Source organism: Phycodurus eques, chromosome 6 (assembly GCF_024500275.1).
Source record: "Phycodurus eques isolate BA_2022a chromosome 6, UOR_Pequ_1.1, whole genome shotgun sequence".
NCBI classification, from domain to species: domain Eukaryota; kingdom Metazoa; phylum Chordata; class Actinopteri; order Syngnathiformes; family Syngnathidae; genus Phycodurus; species Phycodurus eques.
The window spans coordinates 18,653,281-18,671,802 of NC_084530.1; the positions used below are offsets into that span (position 1 = coordinate 18,653,281).

The 18,522-nt window shown below is 41.8% G+C and overlaps 1 protein-coding gene across 4 annotated transcripts in view; it reads left to right on the top strand.

Moving 5' to 3' along the window:
* The first annotated feature begins 1,533 nt into the window (after nucleotides 1-1,533).
* radil (Ras association and DIL domains) overlaps nucleotides 1,534-18,522 on the top strand; it is a 35,441-nt gene continuing 18,452 nt past the window's right edge. For all 4 annotated transcript variants that reach the window (XM_061678663.1, XM_061678665.1, XM_061678664.1 and 1 more), the window contains exons 1-8: nucleotides 1,534-1,864; nucleotides 6,654-6,765; nucleotides 7,598-8,081; nucleotides 12,541-12,656; nucleotides 12,728-12,886; nucleotides 14,346-14,657; nucleotides 15,962-16,274; nucleotides 17,060-17,190. In XM_061678663.1, the coding sequence (XP_061534647.1) occupies nucleotides 6,682-6,765; nucleotides 7,598-8,081; nucleotides 12,541-12,656; nucleotides 12,728-12,886; nucleotides 14,346-14,657; nucleotides 15,962-16,274; nucleotides 17,060-17,190 (1,599 nt within the window). In that variant the 5' untranslated portion in view covers nucleotides 1,534-1,864; nucleotides 6,654-6,681. The remainder of the gene's footprint in view (nucleotides 1,865-6,653; nucleotides 6,766-7,597; nucleotides 8,082-12,540; nucleotides 12,657-12,727; nucleotides 12,887-14,345; nucleotides 14,658-15,961; nucleotides 16,275-17,059; nucleotides 17,191-18,522) is intronic.

An 18,522-nucleotide genomic window follows, 5' to 3' on the forward strand; every position in this document is an offset into this window, starting at 1 on the left:
TACACAACTCCTTGTGTGTCTTTCGTACGACTCCACAACTCATCATGTCTTTCACGTTTCCACAACTCATCGTGTGTCTTTCATGTGACTCAACAACTCCTTTACTGGTCTACCAGACATTTTTGTTTTACCTCTGTTGTGTGTGTTTGTGAAGCTGCTGACTTCTTTTTTCTAAATGTCTTGTGTCTGTGTGTTGCTTCTGTGCTGTGACAGGCCAACATGATACTTTTATCTTTTCTATCTTGTAATAAAAAAACAAAACAAGCTTTTTCACACACTTTTACGCTCTGACTGAACACTTTTGTCAGCGTTGGGCTCATCAGGAGCTCGTTGTATTTCCCCAACTAAAGGCACTCCGAGGAGTGACGACTCAGCAACTTTATATGAAATTGGAAGGAGAACATAAAGTGTTGAAAGGTTGGATGCAAGCTTGTCCAATCTCTCTGTCTTGTTTCACTGCATAAAAAAGAGGCCATTATGCTAAAACATCAGCTTTATAAACATTTTAAATGAATAAAAAAACACGCAAAAATAAGCTGTTTTGGATAATTTACATTTCTTGTTCATATTTTTTATTCATTTTAATTTAATATATGAATTATGATCCCTTAAAATACTACCACTACTACTGCTAATAATAATAATAATAATAATAATACAATTGGATTATAAATTTTAAACAAAATAAAATAATATAGTTTAACAGAGAAATATTAAAATGTAATTTAAAATATAATATGTAGAAAACATATACAAGAGGAAATATTTCATTCTAAATACAGTAAGTGCAAAATAAATGTTAAAAACCAAACTAATTAATCTAAAATAGCGTCCACAATAATTAACATTATGTTTTATTTTTTTGTTAAAAATGTTTAACTCATCATACTAATTATAATTCATATATCATCATTCGTCCAACAAATGAACTATAATAAGCGTTTTTCTATTCTATTCTATGGCATTTTATATTTCATTATTTAGAACAAAGTATGTAAAAAGTCTAATTTCACTCAAAACTATTTTCCAAATAATAAAACACAATTAATGTATAAAGGATGGCGAAATAGACAAAAATATTTGTACATTGTGAAAATTTTAAATAACGAAACAGGCTACATTTATGTGCAAAAACATTTTAATGAATAAGCAAAAAAATGTAAAAAACAAATTATATTTTACATATATGCATACATATATACAGAGAGATTAGACATATATTTTACTACTACTACTAATAATAATAATGATAAGGCCATTGAGAGAACTTTGCAATTACTATAGTCTAAAAAAAATAAGAATTAATAAAATAATTTAATATGAAACGTGCCTAAAAAATATTTCATTTTAATATTCAACTACATTCATTCAAAAAGGTTTAAGAAGTGCAGTATGTATTTTTTCATGAAGATTCCTTTGCATTACCGCTCCTGTCCAACAGAGGTTGCTGTCTCCATGTCCACGCGGGCTCCGCCTTGGCCTGCGTCTCGGGTTGTACTTCGGTTATTTCCGTCACGCTCGGCTCGCGATTCACCGCCGGGGACGGTGGAATGCAGTTGCCGGGAGCCAGTGGGCATTTGCCGGCCAGGCGGCGGAGATGTACGCACCGAGCCGGGGGGTCACCGTGGCTGCTCGATGTCCGAGTTGACGGAGCTGTTTTGTGGGGAGAAGAGGACGGTCGTTACCCCTCATTACGTTATTAGGAAAAGAATTACGTTAGGAAAAGAGGGGGGCGGAATGAGAACCTCGGAGGAGCCTCCAGCATCATGGAGCCGCGCATTGCAGACACCCACCGGCGGAGGACCACAACGGCAACTTTTCGGATCTATTTTATCCACCTGCTGTAAAACGTCACACTTGTGAGGTGCGTAACAAGCATTTTCCGCTCCCGCTTCACGATGGTGGCTGGCCGGGCACTTTACCCGCACACGCCTGCAGGTTGGGGGACCGCCGCGGTGCTTCGTCGCCGCCTCCGCCGAGCGTGACGCCTCGGCGGCGGATTAATTCCGGAGGATTGTCCGCCGCGGTGCGTCGCTCCGCCGGTTGCCACTAGCGACCATCAGGTCAACACACTGAGGGACAAAATGTTTGAAATAGTGTGAATGCAGAGAGTCGAGCATTCGCATTGCCGCAACCTTTATTGAGTAATGCTGAGAGTCATATATTCACAGTAATGCTAAATACCTCCAGCTGTGGGAATGGTGAAATAATTTACAGCAAAAAATTCAAAACCTTCATTTGTGTGAATGCTGAGAGTCGGTCATTCGCACAACTGCTGCTATGTGTTAAAGTATTGATTGAACGCATACTGAGACAGTGGAGTCATCACACAATAATTGCCACTATGCATGAATTCACACTGACATGTTTGTGGGAGAATGCTGAGAGTCGAGCATTCGCATTGCCGCAGCCTTTACTGAGTCAATGCTGAAAAACTCACAGTAGTGCTGAATACCTCAAATAAAGAAATGCTAAAAGAAATTTCATTGATGCTGTTGCGCAGAGTCAAGCATTCACACGACGGTTACTACGTCAAAACATTTAATTTTGCATGCTGAGACAGTTGAGTATTCACACCACTGCTACTATGCATGAAATACCATAACTGCAAATGCTGAGAGTGAAGCATTCCCATTGCTGAGTGTTGAAAGAATTAACATTGTTGTGCACCAAAACCCTTAACTGGGTGAATGCGGAGAGTCGGGACATTCACGCGACTGCTGAAACTCTGTGTCAAAATATTTACTGAATGCTGAGACAATGCTACTGTGTGTGTAATACCATAACTGTGTGAATGCTGAGAGTCAAGAATTCACACTGATGCTGTTACACATCAAAACACTTGATAGAGTGAATGCTGAGAGTCAACCATTCACAAAATTGGTGCTCTTACATTACTAAGTTGTTGCTATACATGAATGCTGCTTTGCATGATAAATGATGATAAATGATGTTAATAATGAGAGTCAATAATGGCCAAATCCTAATTCCTGAGAGTCAAGAATTCACACTGACGTTGTTGTGCATCAAACCCTTTGTACTACCAATTCTGAGAGTTAAGGATGCACATGACAGCTGTTAAAAAACATTGGAGCGATACATATACACTATTGCTGTTAAATAATTGAACTTGAATGCCGACAGTCGAGAATTCACACTGACGGTATTGCACATCAAACCCCTTTATAGTGTGAATGCTGAGAGTCGAGCATGCACATGACTGCTGTTGTCAAAAACAAACTGACAAACTGATACATTCACAATTTCACACTGTTCCACATCAAAAACATGAACTGTGTGAATGCTGAAGATCAGAAATTTGTCAAAACCTTTCCATAGTGTGAATTGTGACAATTAAGAATTCACAATGTCAAAGTTGTGCGTTGAAACCCTTTATGGGGTGAATGCTGAGATTCAAGCCTCACAATAACTCTCCATATGTGGAAATGCTGAACGCCATCACATGGATCAAAATCCTTTGTAGCGTGAATGCTGAGAGTCGGGCTCTTACTATGTGTCAAAACATTGAATGAATGCTGAGAGAATATTGCTACGTGTGAATACTGAGAGTTGACCATTCACATAACTACTACTCACGGTAATGCTAAATACTTCCAACTGTTGGAGTGATGAAAGAGCTGACATTGTTGTACACCAAAATCCTGAGAGTCGGGCATTCAGACGACGTAGATGTGTACAAGAATTCCCACTGACGCTGTTGCCCACAAAAAACACTTATAGTGTCAATGCAGAGAGTCCAGCATTCACATGCCTCCTATTATTATCGGCAGGGAGTCCCTTAACGCGTCTGGATGCTCTTGAAAGGGGACTGGAGGGTGTGGGGGTGGGGGGCGTACGGGGGTGGGGGGAATTGTGTGTGTGTGTGTGTGTGTGTGTGTGGGGAGATGGGGGGGGCGTAGGTGTTGTTGGCGCTGACTCTGCAAGCGCTCCTGCTGCCGGGATAACGTGACTATTTTAAATGCCTGCTAATCCACGCTAATCTGGCTACTTGGCCGCAGTTCACTCAAACCCGGGGACGGCAAACCCCTTCCACGCACGCACACATACATATTACCACACACATACACACACATACACACACACACACACACACACAGAGCCTCCATTTTGCCTTAGTGACCCACAAGATGGGGTTTACACTGCGTAACACACAAATGTACAGGGCCGAGGATGTGACGTGAAAAAAGAAATAAAATTGCAACCATCATATAGATATAACGTACACACAACATGTTAATTTACTCCCACGATTTAGGTTCAACGTATGCACGACATACTAATTTGGCATAATGTGTTCCCAAAATGCAAAGTATTAATGTCATTCGTGGACAGCTGGAGTTCACCTTCTCTACAAATGTTAAGGTAGAGGATATCTATCACATGTTAATTTCTCGTGAAGGTGCGCTCCATTTGTTTACCCAGACGTACAAGTTGTTCATGGGAAGGATATTAAACCCCCAAATTACTATTATGGCCACAAATTTGATATAATGTGTGCACAAGATCCAAATAATTAATATTAAAATAATTCCTGGACAGTCAAGTAAGCAAATGGAGCGCACCTTCCTTTGAACCAATAAGTCAAAATTAGTATTTGCTTGCCAACCCCCCCCACAAATTTGTATTTCATACGTACGTTATATGTGTATAATGTGAATAATATGTATAATATGTGTCTACATTATTGATACTATTTTGGGGCGACTAAATACTACATTGTGGCCATGAATTTGGTATAACGTCCAGACAAAATTTCTAGAACCTGGGTAAGCAACTTGATGTTAGAAACGGCGGCGTTTCTGGGTGTTGTTGATAAATGGCTTTTGCTTTGAATAGTAGAGTTTCACTTACAGATGTAGCTCCGAACTGTATTTACTGACATTGGTTTTCTGAAGTGTTCCTGAGCCCATGTGGTGATATCCTTGACACATTGATGTTGGTTTTTGATGCAGTGCCGCCTGAGGGATCGAAAGTCACGGGCATTCAATGTTGGTTTTTGGCCTTGCCGCTTACATGCAGTGATTTCTCCAAATTCTCTGAACCTTTTGATGATATGAACCGTAGATGATGAAATCCCTAAATTCCTTGCAATTTTACATTGAGGAACATTGTCCTTAAGCTGTTCAACTATTTTCTCATGCACTTGTTCACAAAGAGGTGAACCTCACCCCCACCTTTGCTCGTGAATGACTGAGCAATTCAGGGAAGCTCCTTTTATACCCAATCATGGGACCCACCTGTTCCCAATTAGCCTGTTCACCTGTGGGATGTTCCAAACAGGTGTTTGATGAGCATTCCTCAACTTTCTCAGTCTTTTTTGGAACGTGTTGCAGCCATAAAATTCCAAGTTCATGATTATTTGCTAAAAACAATCAAGTTGATCAGTTTGAACATTAAATATCTTGTCTGTGTAGTGTAAAAATTAAATATAGGTTGAACATGATTTGTAAATCATTGTATTGTTTTTATTTATGTTTAACACAACATCCCAACTTCATTGGAATTGGGTTGTACTATATTGTGGCCAGGAATTAGGGATTAGTGCACACACGGAATATTAATTTGGCATAATGTGTGCACAAAATGCACACATGTATTAATGTCATTCCTGGACAGCTGGGTAAGCAAATGGAGCTCGCCATCTTTGAAAACAGCTTTGCAGTTTCTAGTGAAGGTGCGTTCCATTTGCTTACCCAGGCGTCCTACTTGTTCATTAGAAAGATATTAAACTAAAAAATTAGTACAGAACAGTACGAGTGACCTCACTTATGGGTTTTTCAAAAGGCATTTGGCCAATTTTTTGCTGTGACTTGTGAGTTCAACTTTTGAGATATGGTCACTGTATGGTGGCAGTGAATTTAACTCAACTTCACAATAAGGAGCATGAGGGCAAATAGTGAATAATTCTTCCAAAAAGCGGCTTCGTGCTGTTTATTGTGACTCCCTGTTGAAGCTCACTGTTAAAGTAAGTATAAAACAAAGATTATTACACTTTGTGTATTTAAAACAACAAGAGCTGGGCCTTTTAGTCCACTAGCTTAATGCTAACACTAATTAGCATCTATGTTACGGCGCTTTATTCCTGTAGAATAAGAATTGTGCAGCAACATGTACTCTGAGAATACAACAACTCATATTCATTTTTCCTTTATCCCTTGCATAGGATGACTAATATTAGTGCCGTACGGATGACCTGAGAGGGCTTGAGGCGTTATTGTGAATACCACTTGATTTCTAGGTAGGACACGCCCCGGTGGAGTATGATTGGCTGCTGCATCCAGACAGTACTGCACTCAGACACTATTTTATGCCCACAAATTAATATATTGTGGCCACAATTTAGTATTTTGTGATCACACATTTCCCACAATGTCATGTCTTTGGCCCCATACAAATGGCATATAAACATACAGTATGAACAATGAGCTAAAAAACTAACTTTTTACTTGAATGGACTTAACCTGTTTCAGCTTCTCTCCCAAAGAGAGAAATTTGCTTCGGGAATGAAATGTCATTTAAAAAAGCGTCCTGAGAATCATTACCTGCTACTGAACTTATAACAAGGTATACACACACACGCATTCGCACACCATCATAAATGTGTGTGACTAATGTTTGTGTGTTGTCAGCAGGTGACCGAGAGATCCGACAGCGGCAAAAATGTTTTACGGTTCTTCATCTGGGGCAAGCATGTCCCTGCCCTCCAAGAGCCGACTGAAGCGCCAGAGCAGGACCTTTACGCAGGTACGTGCACACACACACAAATTGTAAACACATAATGCCAATCCTGAAAAAGCCATTTGTTGCTAGGCAGAATTCGCGGGGCTCAATCAAAACGGCCCCACAGGGCTACATTGAAACAGCACTACGATTATTATCATACATTCATTTTGCTGTTAATTGAGTGCACTGTAATACATATACATAGAAAAAGATTTGAAAGACAGCAAACAGCTGGTGGGGCACTGCCTTCCCTGCCCCTAATGTTAAAAATTATGTAAACGTACCTTGAAAGAGGCCATAGTTTTCACTGATCGCGTCAAGGTCCTGGAAGAGCTGTACAAAGACCTGGAAAAACAGCTTGTGGGGCACTACCTTCACTGCCCCTAATGCTAAAAATTATGTTTAAGGACCTTGAAAGACATCACAATTTTCTTTTAATCAATCCTGCGCTTTTCTGGGTCAGTTTTTTTTTTTCATGACAATTATAACGAAGGTAAATTATTCACAAATTTTCGCTCTTTGCGCTCCAGCCCAGTCCCTATCCTCCACAAATAGCAGCGGGCCACTGTGGGGCACTATCTTCACTGGCCCTGATGCTAAAATTGATGCATAAGTACCTTAATTGAGACCACGATTTTTACTCACCAGATCAAGGTCCCACCAGAGCACATGACCTGAACTAATCTGGAGAAAAACAGCTGCCCCTAATGCTAAAAATGATGTCAATTGACCTGAAAGGTGCTGTACGAGAACAGGTCCTGAAAACAGCAGCATTGTCTTCTGTGCCCCTAATGCAAACAAATATGCAAAGATACCAAGTGTTTAAGGGATTGGCTAATTGTGTGCCCCCCAGGTCCTGTACCGCACGCTGAGCTACCGTGACCGTGTCCCAGCTGAAGCGGGAACAAACACCCGCAGCGACCGGCGCTCGACGACCGAGCGACCGGAGGACGACCCGGCAGAGCTCTCCACCCAAAGCTCAGCGCCAGGCGTCCTGAAGATTTTCGGCGACGAGATCTGCGCCGGCGCCAACTACAAGAGCGTCCTGGCCACGCCCCGCTCCAGCGCTCAGGAGCTGGTCAAGGAGGCTCTGGAGCGCTACTCGCTCAACAAGGACGGCGCCTACTCGTACGTCCTGTGCGACGTGATTGGCCGCCTAGAGGGGGTCGGCGGCGTGTGGCGGACCGAGTGCCTCCGGGCGCTCGGCGACAACGAGAAGCCGCTGCTGTTGCAGGAGTTGTGGAAGCCGCGAGAAGGACACGCGCGACGCTTTGAGCTACGGAGGAGAGCTGAGGTGGACGAACTCAATGCCAAAGAGAAGGACACCATCACGGCTGGTAAGAATGTACACACACACACACACACACACAAACAGATACATGCTGTATACACACACAAACATTTGATTCCTCAATGCAGTTTTTTTTTTTTTTTTATTCAGCCCCCAAAGCCACTTTAACTTAGCATCATGAAATTTGGTAGATACTGTGTATGTGTATCATGAATAGACAATAAATCGATAAAAAAGTCGAAAAAAATCCGTGCTCAAAAAGACAGGATGTCTACCATTTTGGCCCTCTCCAAGGATCCTACGGAATCCTACGTCTGATTATATAATCATATAAGTTTAAAAAAAACAATCCACCCCCGAAAGCCAGTTTAATTTGGGGACATAAAGAATTTGTTAGGCATGGTTATTATTCGTAGACTCACAAAAAAGTCTTAAGAAGCCATAGCCAAAAAGACACAAACTCTGCCATTTTCGCCATTCCCAGTGGTCCTGCGTTTGATTCGATAATACCCAACGTGGAGTTTTTGTTGTTGTTGATTCAGCCACCAAATCCAGTTGAACTTTGGGACATGAAACCTGGTAGATGCTGATCTTGACTAAACCCTGAAAAAAGTCATGCCCGAAAAGACAAAGGAGGACTGCCATTTAGTCTTGAAGCGGACATTTTATGGTCAATTTTGACCATTTCTAGGGTGTTGGATTTGATAATGCCCAAGTTCATGAATAGACCTACTAAAAGTTCTCAAGAAGCCATGCTCGAAAAAACACAGGATGTCTGACCTTTTGGCTCAAAGTGGCCATTTCGGTCATTACAGCCATTTCCAAGGGTCCTATGTCTAATTCAATTATCAAGAAGCAGCGCTAACATCACTGGAATATTGAAACACTTCCCCATGCTCATTTTCACATAAACCTTATCTTACCCAATAATACATGCAAAACTTGATTTGTCTTAACTGGCTCCTGTTGCGTAGTCGTTGAGTGCATGCACATGTTTTGGATTTTGTTGATTTTGTTCTGGTGAATCATTTGGAATGAGAAACAATATATATATTTTTAAATCATTTAGCCTCCAAAGCCAGTTTAACATATCATGAATAGACCCACAAAAAGAAGACTCTATGCCAGAAAAGACACAGGAAGTCTGCCATTTTAGTTTAAGGCGTCTAATTTGGCTCAGTAGCACCCTCCAGATTTTTAAAACTAATTTCCCCCCCGAAAGCAGCTAAACTTAGGGACATAAATTTGGTAGGCATGGCTATCATGAGTAGACCCACAAAAAAGTCTCAAGAATCCATGCCCGAAAAGACTTTGGCTCCTTCCAAATGTCCCTTGTGGGATTCCACAATGCCCCTCCGAGGAGTTTTTTTGTTCTAAATTCAGCCTCCAAAGCCAGTTTAATTTAGCGACATAACATTTGGTAGAAATGTCTATCATGAGTAGCCCCACAAAAAGGCTGAAGAAGCCATGTCCGAAAAGACACAAGAGGTGTGCCATTTTGGCTCTGAGGGGCTATTTTGGAGTCAGTTTTGGCCGTTTCCAGGCGTCCTACGTGTGATTGTGTTTGCTGTCATGTCACACTACTCACAACACACACATACAAGTGCATGCATGCATGCATGCATGCGTGTACTGTTGTGATGTTTTGGGTCGAGGGGGTGTTTGGGGTGTGTTTTTTCTCAGCCTCTGAACCCCTCCCACCCCGCTGTAGGGCCCAAAGCCCCCCAGTTCCTGGTGGCTCTAATGGGTCGCATGCACAGGAGCTCCCCTCTGCGGTCGGCTAGGGCGGCTCAGTCAGGCTCTAAAGGTGGGGACTGGCCTCAGGTAGGGTGACTGTCAGTCATCACCATGGAGACCAACCTGCCCGCCCCCCTTTCCCGTTCACATCACCTGTATGTTTGTTCTTCCTGTTACCTTCCCATCAATTACCTCATTGGTCTGTTCATTTCCTGGTTTGTGGTGCAGGATCAATGCACGAGTGGCACATACAAGTCACATTATTTCTGTATATGGAAAAGGCAAAAAATGAATACCAAGTCCTCTAGGTGTCGGTTGCATGCTTTTCAAACTGTTGCCAACTGTCAAAAGAAATTAAGAAGGCACCATTTCCACTTTGTTGTGTTACATGTCGTTGTTTTTCCATATTTCGTTGTGTCACACTTTATGAAAAAAAGAAAAAAGCTTTACCGCAGTCTTTGGACTTGGAATGCTCAGGTTAAAAACTATGTTAATAACAAAGCTATGTACGTCTTTTTCTTTCACATTTTTCATGTATCGCCATTTCACATACAGCCATTTCACATTTTTCTGTTTTATATTGTACTATAAAAAAACAAACAAAGAAGAAATAATTTTTTCTTGTCTGTGGATTCGGAATGCTAATGCTAATTACAACGTGACCACCAAACCAACGTGCTCCCTTCATGTTGTTATTTCACAATTTATTGTTTCAAACTTTGCTATTTCTGTGCTTTGATCGGTGCGGAAAGATTTCACGTTTTATGACAATGAAACAGTGGACGCTGCAGACTCGGAATGCGAAAAACATCGGTAACAATGTTGGTTCTCGTGTTGTTCTTCCACTTTTTTCAGGTTTTATGGTTGCTTCCCACGTAATTTCATACGTCGTTGTTCCACGTTTTGTTGTCTCCCACATTGTTTCATGTGTCATTGTTTTTCCATTTTCCATTTTCCGTTGCTCGTGTCTTTGTTTTTGTCTTTCGTGTGTCGTTTAATGTGTCTTTGTTTCATGTTGTTTCATGTGTTGTTGTCTCACATGATGTTGTTTTACATGTTGTTGTTTCTAGTTTTGTTTGTTCACGTTTCTTTAAGTCACATTTATGCTTCACGTTTCGTTGTTTCACATTTTGTTGTTTCACGTTTCGTTGTTTCAAATTTCATTGTTTCACATTTCATTGTTTCTTTGCTTGATCTGCGCTGACAATTTTGGTGGGCTCTGTGGACTTGGAATGCCAATGCTACAAACAATGCTAACAACAAAGCTACTGCTTCTCTTCATTGCATCGTTTCACATCATTGTTTCATGTTGTTGTTTCTTACAGCAACAGATTTTTCATTAAGATTATAATTTTCCTTGTTTTATGTTTTTTTTTTTTTTGTTTTACAGTGGGTATGGAAAGTTTTCAGACCCCCTTAAATGTTTCACTCTTTGTTATAGTGCAGCCATTTGTTAAAATCATTTAAGTTTAATCTTTTTTTCCTCATTAATGTACACACAGCACATCATATTGACAGAAATTTTTTTTATTGTTGAAATCTTTGCTGATTTATTAAAAAAGAAAAACTGAAATATCACACAGCCGTAAGTATTCAGAACCTTTGTTTTGACACACATATATTTAACTCGGGTGCTGTCCATTTCTTCTGATCATCCTAAAATGGTTCTTCACCTTCATTGGAGTCCAGCTGTGTTTAATTATACTGATTAGACATGATTATGATTATGATGGCCTTTCCTCAGTTCCACAGACACATGAAAGCCTGCATGGAGTTTGCTAAAAAAACACCTGAAGGACTCCAAGATGGTGAGAAATAAGATTCTCTGGTCTGATGAGGCCAAGATAGAAATTGTTGGCCTTAATTCTAAGTGGCATGTGTAGAGAAAACCAGCCACTGTCCAATACAGTCCCAACAGTGAAGCATGGTAGTGGCAGCATCATGCTGTGGGTGTGGTTTACAGCTGCAGGGAAAGGGAGACTGGTTGCAATCGAAGAAAAGATAAATGCGGCCAAGTACAGGGATATCCTGAACGAAAACCTTCTCCAGAGTGCTCAGAACCTTAGACTGGGTCGAAGGTTCACCTTCAAAAAAGACAATGACCCTAAGCACACAGCTAAAATAACGAAGGAGTGGCTTCAGAACAACTCTGTGACTGTTTTTGAATGGCCCAGCCAGAGCCCTGACTTAAACCCAATTGAGCATCTCTGGAAAGACCTGAAAATGGCTGCCGACCAATGTTCACCATCCAACCTGACAGAACTGGAGAGGATCTGCAAGGAGGAATGGCAGATGATCCCCAAATCCAGGTGTGAAAAACCTGTTGCATCATTCCCCAAAAGACTCGTGGCTATATTACCTCAAAAGGGTGCTTCTACTAAATACTGAGAAAATGGTCTGAATACTTATGGCTGTGTGATATTTCAGTTTTTCTTTTTTTAATAAATCTGCAAAAATGTCAACAATTCTGTTTTTTTTCTGTCAATTTGGGGCGCTGTGTGTACATTAATGTGGAAGAAATGAACTTAAATGATTTTACCAAATGGCTGCAATATAAAAAAGAAGGGTCTGTATACTTTCCATACCCACTGTATGTTTCACGACAAAAACAATTAAAGAAGCAGGCTGTTTGTCGATGCTTAAGTTAGCTGTTGCTTCCTTGCTCGCAGCAACATGTTTTTCATCCATGTCCTCTGATTTTAAGTCTTTACTTTTTCTGTGATAATCCGTGGTCTTTATTATTGTTTCTTTTCTTGCTCTTTGGTTAGACATCAACGCTCAGGCCCGCAAGCTGCAAAGGAACCGAGCCAAGGGGGCTCTGACCTTGCCTCGCTCCAGCAACTCGTCCCTGTGTCGCAGCCTCAGCGAGACCAGCCTCAACCAGGTAGGACCTTGACGGGCCGCTTGTCAGCTGTCAATAAGTATGACATCTCCCCTGTGTGTCTCTGTGTGTAGTTGGCGGTGGGAGATGAGCCCAAGCGCTACTACTCCACTCTTCCGGGGCCTTACCGGGGCCGAGAGGCGACGTCCGGCGGGCGGCGCCAGGAGGATGGTGTGCGCCACTCCCTCTACCAGTCACCGCACCTTCTGTTGCTTCAAGGGTACAACAAACAGGTGAGGTGGGACAAACCAAAGCAAAAATAGTGAGATGAAAATGATATCAAAGAAAATTTGTTGGATTATTTTTTTTTGTTAACATCAAAGACAATTTAGAGTCAAACTTGGCTTTTGGTAAAATCATTTGAAGTCCTTTACATATTATTGTGAACATCAGGTCATTTGGAGTCTAACATATTTTCATGGTCTATGTTTTGGTTCAGGTTGTGTTTGGTTTTGCTTCAAAGTCCCCCAATTTTTTAACATGAAAGACAATTTTAAGTGTAAAATGTTTTATAAACGGCGGCACGGTGGCCGACTGGTAAGAGCGTCAGCCTCACAGCTCTGAGGACCCGGGTTCAATCCCCGGCCCCAACTGTGTGGAGTTTGCATGTTCTCCCCGTGCCTGCGTGGGTTTTCTCCGGGCACTCCGGTTTCCTCCCACATCCCAAAAACATGCATTAATTGGAGACTCTAAATTGCCCGTAGGTGTGCATGTGAGTGTGAATGGTTGTCTGTTTGTATGTGCCCTGCGATTGGCTGGCAACCAGTTCAGGGTGTACCCTGCCTCCTGCCCGATGACAGCTGGGATAGGCTCCAGCACACCCGCGACCACCTGCATCTTTTTGCACAATTGTTTTTTGTCAATGTCTTTATGTCTCCAAAGTGTTCTGTAAATGGACTGTCTGTTGTACTAGAGGGGCTCCAACTACCGGAGACAAATTCCTTGTGTGTTTTGGACATACTTGGCAAATAAAGATGATTCTGATTCTGATTCTGATAAGCGGCTCAGAAAATGGATGGATGGATGTTTTATAAACAATTAGTCTAAAACGTGATTTTGTAACTATCAAAAACAGTTAAGATTGAAATTTCGTACATGGTACTGTAATCATCAAAGACTATAGTCTAGCATAAGTGTTTTGTAAATATAAATTACAGTACATTTTTTACTTCACATGAAACTAACATCAAAGATAATTTTCAAGTCTAACATAGGTAAAATTTACATGGAACGTGTTTTTGTAAACATCAAAACAATTTCAACATCAACGATGGTCTGGAGTCCATGTGTTATTGTAAATCTTTTTATTGTAAACAGTTTTGAATTTTTACTTTTGGTTATTGGGAACATCAAAGACAATTTTAAGTCAATGACATGGTTGTCTACATACGTGATTTGGTAAACATCAAAGGCAATTTAATTTTTTTTTACTGAAAATGTTTTTCAGTAAACTTCAAAGACAATTTAGGATCATCAATCTTCAATGTTGTTATTATTATTATTATTATTGTAATTATTATAAATGTCTATAACAATTTTGAGTGGAACATATGTTTTTGTAAACATCAAAGACAGTTTAGACTAGCTTACGTTTTTTTTGTTAAAACCAGACAGATGTTTCGTAAACATCAAAGACAAAGCTGTTTTTGTTCACATCAAAAACCCTGCCGTTGTTCTGTGTGCGTGTTCCAGGACTGCTTGGTGTACCTGTTAAACCGCGACCAGCACACGGTGGGCCAGGAGACGCCGTCCGCTCGCCCCAACATCTGTCTGTTCTCGCCCGACATCCTGCCGCTTCACTGCCGCCTGCGCCGCGTGCCCGCCCCGCGCCATCACTCCAAGGGGGACGAGCCGGAGCCGGACGCCCAGCGCTCGTCCTGTGTGGCGGTGGAGCCCGTCCACAACGCCACCGTGCTGGTCAACTTTTCCCGCTGCGAGCGCTCTACCACGCTACGTCACGGCGACTTGCTCTCCTTCGGCGGACACTATATCTTCCTGTACAAGGCAAGGTTATAACAATAGTTTGTGATTTTTAATTTTTTTTGTGACAGTCTAGAGTAGTGTAATTTGTTTTCTTGACATCAAGGATCATTTTGAGTCTAGTGTCTGTGTTTTTCTTAACATCCAAGACAATTTTAGTCTTACTTACATAATTTGTTACCCTCAAAGACAGTCTAGAGTCTAACTTATGTTTTTGCTCTCATCAAAGATAATTTTGAGTCCAACCTACCAATGTTTTTGTTCTGTCAAAGAAATCTTTTTTAGTCCAACTTATGTATTTATTAGCATCAAAGAAAATTGTAGTCTGTGAGTGTTCTTGTTAACATCAAAGATAATTTAGAGTGATTTATGTGTTGTTGTTTTTTTACATCAAAGACAACTTAGAGTATAACTTGTGTGAGTAGGTCTGATGTGTGTAAAGAGTGGATTTGTCCTGATTGCAGGGTCCGAAACAAGTCAGCACCGGCAATCTTAAATATTGAACACTTTAAATATTTACAACCATAAATCTTTATACATGTGGGACTAAGCTGATGTTTCCCGATTCCTGATGCCGTGATTAGTGACCTCAAATGGAATGTAGCCAATCAAATGAGCGCCCTGACTCAGGAACAACGAAGCGGTTGTGAATAAAAACAAACATGTCATACCAATGTCGTTTTTTTTGTATAAAAGTGGTTTCCCCAGACGGCAAAAATTATTTTCCAAAGCAAGTCTTTTTATTTACACCATTTCCGCCTCCATTCCTTTCAGCAACACTCGGCAAAATTGCTGCATAGCCAGAAGTGTCTTCGTTTTTTGTGAGACCACGTGTGATCACGCGAGATTTCGAGATTGGCAGCGAAACATAATCTTTATGTGTGTTGAGATTATCAACCCACACCACACACAAAGTACAACCATAGCGGTCAAACTATGCCCACAACTCAAACAAATACATCTTCCCTGAAGTGTAATGTGTTTTGTGTTATTTGGGCTCCAGTGTCTTGCTTGACTGGCACCTCGCGCGTTACATTGCGAGGCAGCGGCGAACCGGACGGTATCAGCCGCTGCGCATTGCCAGTCAGAGCAGTTAGAGGAGCCGCGGGAGGTCCAGCACTACAGCATTAGTGCCGTTAGCCCCACAGTCACCGGCAATTATATAATTTGTTCAGTTTATTCCAGACACCTACGTAACTATTTATAACGTTCCCCAAATGCTCCCATTTTCATATTAAAGTAAGCTCTTTAGCATTAAATTTTTACAGATATTGCATTCTCGTTATTATTTTTGATTCTCATTAACTATCATAACCTCTTGATACAAGGACCCCACGGGCGCCAAGCCTCTGCCCGCCCAGACCCTGGCACGCCTACGCAGCCTGGGCCAGCTCTACGAGGCCGGGCCGGAGGAGGGCGGCACGTGCAAGGTGTGTGGGTCGGCGCTCAAAGACAGGGCGGCCACCGTGACGACGGCGCGGCGCAGCTTCAGGCCGCACCCCGTCAAACCTCGCAGCGGTGGGACGGCGACCGGGACAGAGGGAGGAAGAGGAGGCCAGAAGAGGAAGCTCCAATTGGAGTTTGAACCCGCTCACGAAGACCAGCTGCTCAACCGTATCATGTCCCTCATTGAACCTGGAGGTATTACAAATAATAGACCTTTTCCCTAAACATCAACGTCTTCGGCAAGCCTGTAGTTTTGTAAACATCAAAGACAATTTAGCGTTTTCAATAGAGATGTCACAATCGATTAACCGACAACTAATCGACTATCAAATTAATCAACAACTATTTTAATAATCGAGTAATCATTTAGAGCCATTATTTAACCTAAGATTGTCCCAATACTCTGATTTCAGCCTCTCAACAATAAATATTCTCAGATTTCTGTAGTCCCCCATGAAAACAGACACATTATCTTTTGTGTTTAATCAAACTAAGACATTGCAAGCCTCTGTGCTGAACTTGGAAAACAATGATCAACATTTGTGCCTTTTTTCTGACAATACGGACCAAACCAGTAAAGTTCATAAGCGGCACTACTTGTAGCGGCACTACAATTTAATCTTCAAAGAACCTATTGTGCAAGTTTTCATAAACATCAAAGACAATGGACCTAACGTATGCATTTTTCAAAACATTGCATGGAAGAAAATCTGTACTTTTTTTCTAAACATCAAAAGGAAGTGAGAGTCATTGACAAACCTAAAGTTTGTTTTCATTAACATCAGAGACAAATTAGGGTTGAATGAAGTTTTTATGAGCACACATCCTTGTTTTGTATAAATCAAAGACAATTTAGTCTTCAATGAAGCTAACAGTTTTTTTGTATACACCAAATTCAATTTAGTCTTTATAACCCTAATATTTTTTTCCCCATAAACATCAACAACAATTTATCATGTTTGTGTCCTTGTTGTTGTCAGGCGACGACCACAAGCTGACCCCGGCGTACCTTTTGTGTTTGTGCATACAACACTCGGCCTCCGCATTCCCGCCGGGAAGCTTCGGAAAATTGCTGCTGAAGATCGTCCGTCGGATCCAGACGGTGGCCTGGGTCAGTCGCTGGGTGCAATTCTTCTTCTTCTACGTCTTCTCGCTTTTCTTTCCAGGGTACTTAAGCTCAGCCGGGTCGACTCGGGTGAACCAGGACCACATATCAGGTTTTTTTTTCGTACTCAATTACTCATGTGACCTACATTCTCGTCTGTGATGATGATGCAGAGGGTTGCGTTAGGAAGGGCATCCGGCTTAAAACTTTGCCAAACAAATATGAGCGTTCATCCAAAGAATTCCATACCAGATCGGTCGTGGCCCGGGTTAACAACATCCACCACCGGCGGCGTCAACCTGCAGGGCGCCGGTGGAAATTCAGCTACTGTGGGTCGAAGTCGAAGAAGAAGAGGTAGAAAGCGGGTTCTTCGGCAGAAAGAGAAGAGGAAAGCTCAGAGCCTAGAACTGAATGTGGGGACTTTGAATGTTGGGATGATGACAGGAAAATCTCGGGAGTTGGTGGTGGGGAGGAAGATTAGGAAGACAAAGGCAGAGCAGAGAACCATGTGGTGGAAGCTGAGACAGGACAAGTGTTGTGCAGCTTTTTGTGAAGAGGTGAGACAGGCTCTCGGTGGACTGGAGGAGCTTCCAGAAGACTGGACCATTACAGCTAAGGCGATCAGAGAGCCAGGCAGGAGAGTACTTGGTGTATCTTCTGGCAGGAAAGCAGAGAAGGAGACTTGGTGGTGGAACCTCACAGTACAGGAAATCATACAAGGAAAAAGGTTAGCTAATAAAAATTGGGACAGTGAGAGGACCAAGGAGAGGCCAAAGTTATACATTGAGATGCAACAGGGCAAAGGTAGAGGTGGCAAAGGCCAAACAAGAGGCATATGATGACATGTATGCCAGGTTGGACACTAAAGAAGGAGAAAATAATCTATACAGGTTGGCCAGACAGAGGGATCAAGATGGGAAGGATGTGCAGCAGGTTAGGATGATTAAGGATAGAGATGGAAATATGTTGACTGGTGCCAGTAGTGTGCTAGATAGATGGAAAGAATACTTTGAGGAGTTGATGAATGAGGAAAATGAGAGAGAAGGGAGAGTAGAAGAGGCGAGTGTGGTGGACCAGGAAGTGGCAATGATTAGTAAGGGGGAAGTTAGAAAGGCATTAAAGAGGATGAAAAATGGAAAGGCAGTTGGTCCTGATGACATTCCTGTGGAGGTATGGAAGCATCTAGGAGAGGAGGCTGTGGAGTTTTTGACCATCTTGTTCAATAGAATTCTAGCACGTGAGAAGATGCCTGAGGAATGGAGGAAAAGTATGCTGGTGCCCATTTTTAAGAACAAGGGTGATGTGCAGAGCTGTGGGGACTATAGAGGAATAAAGATG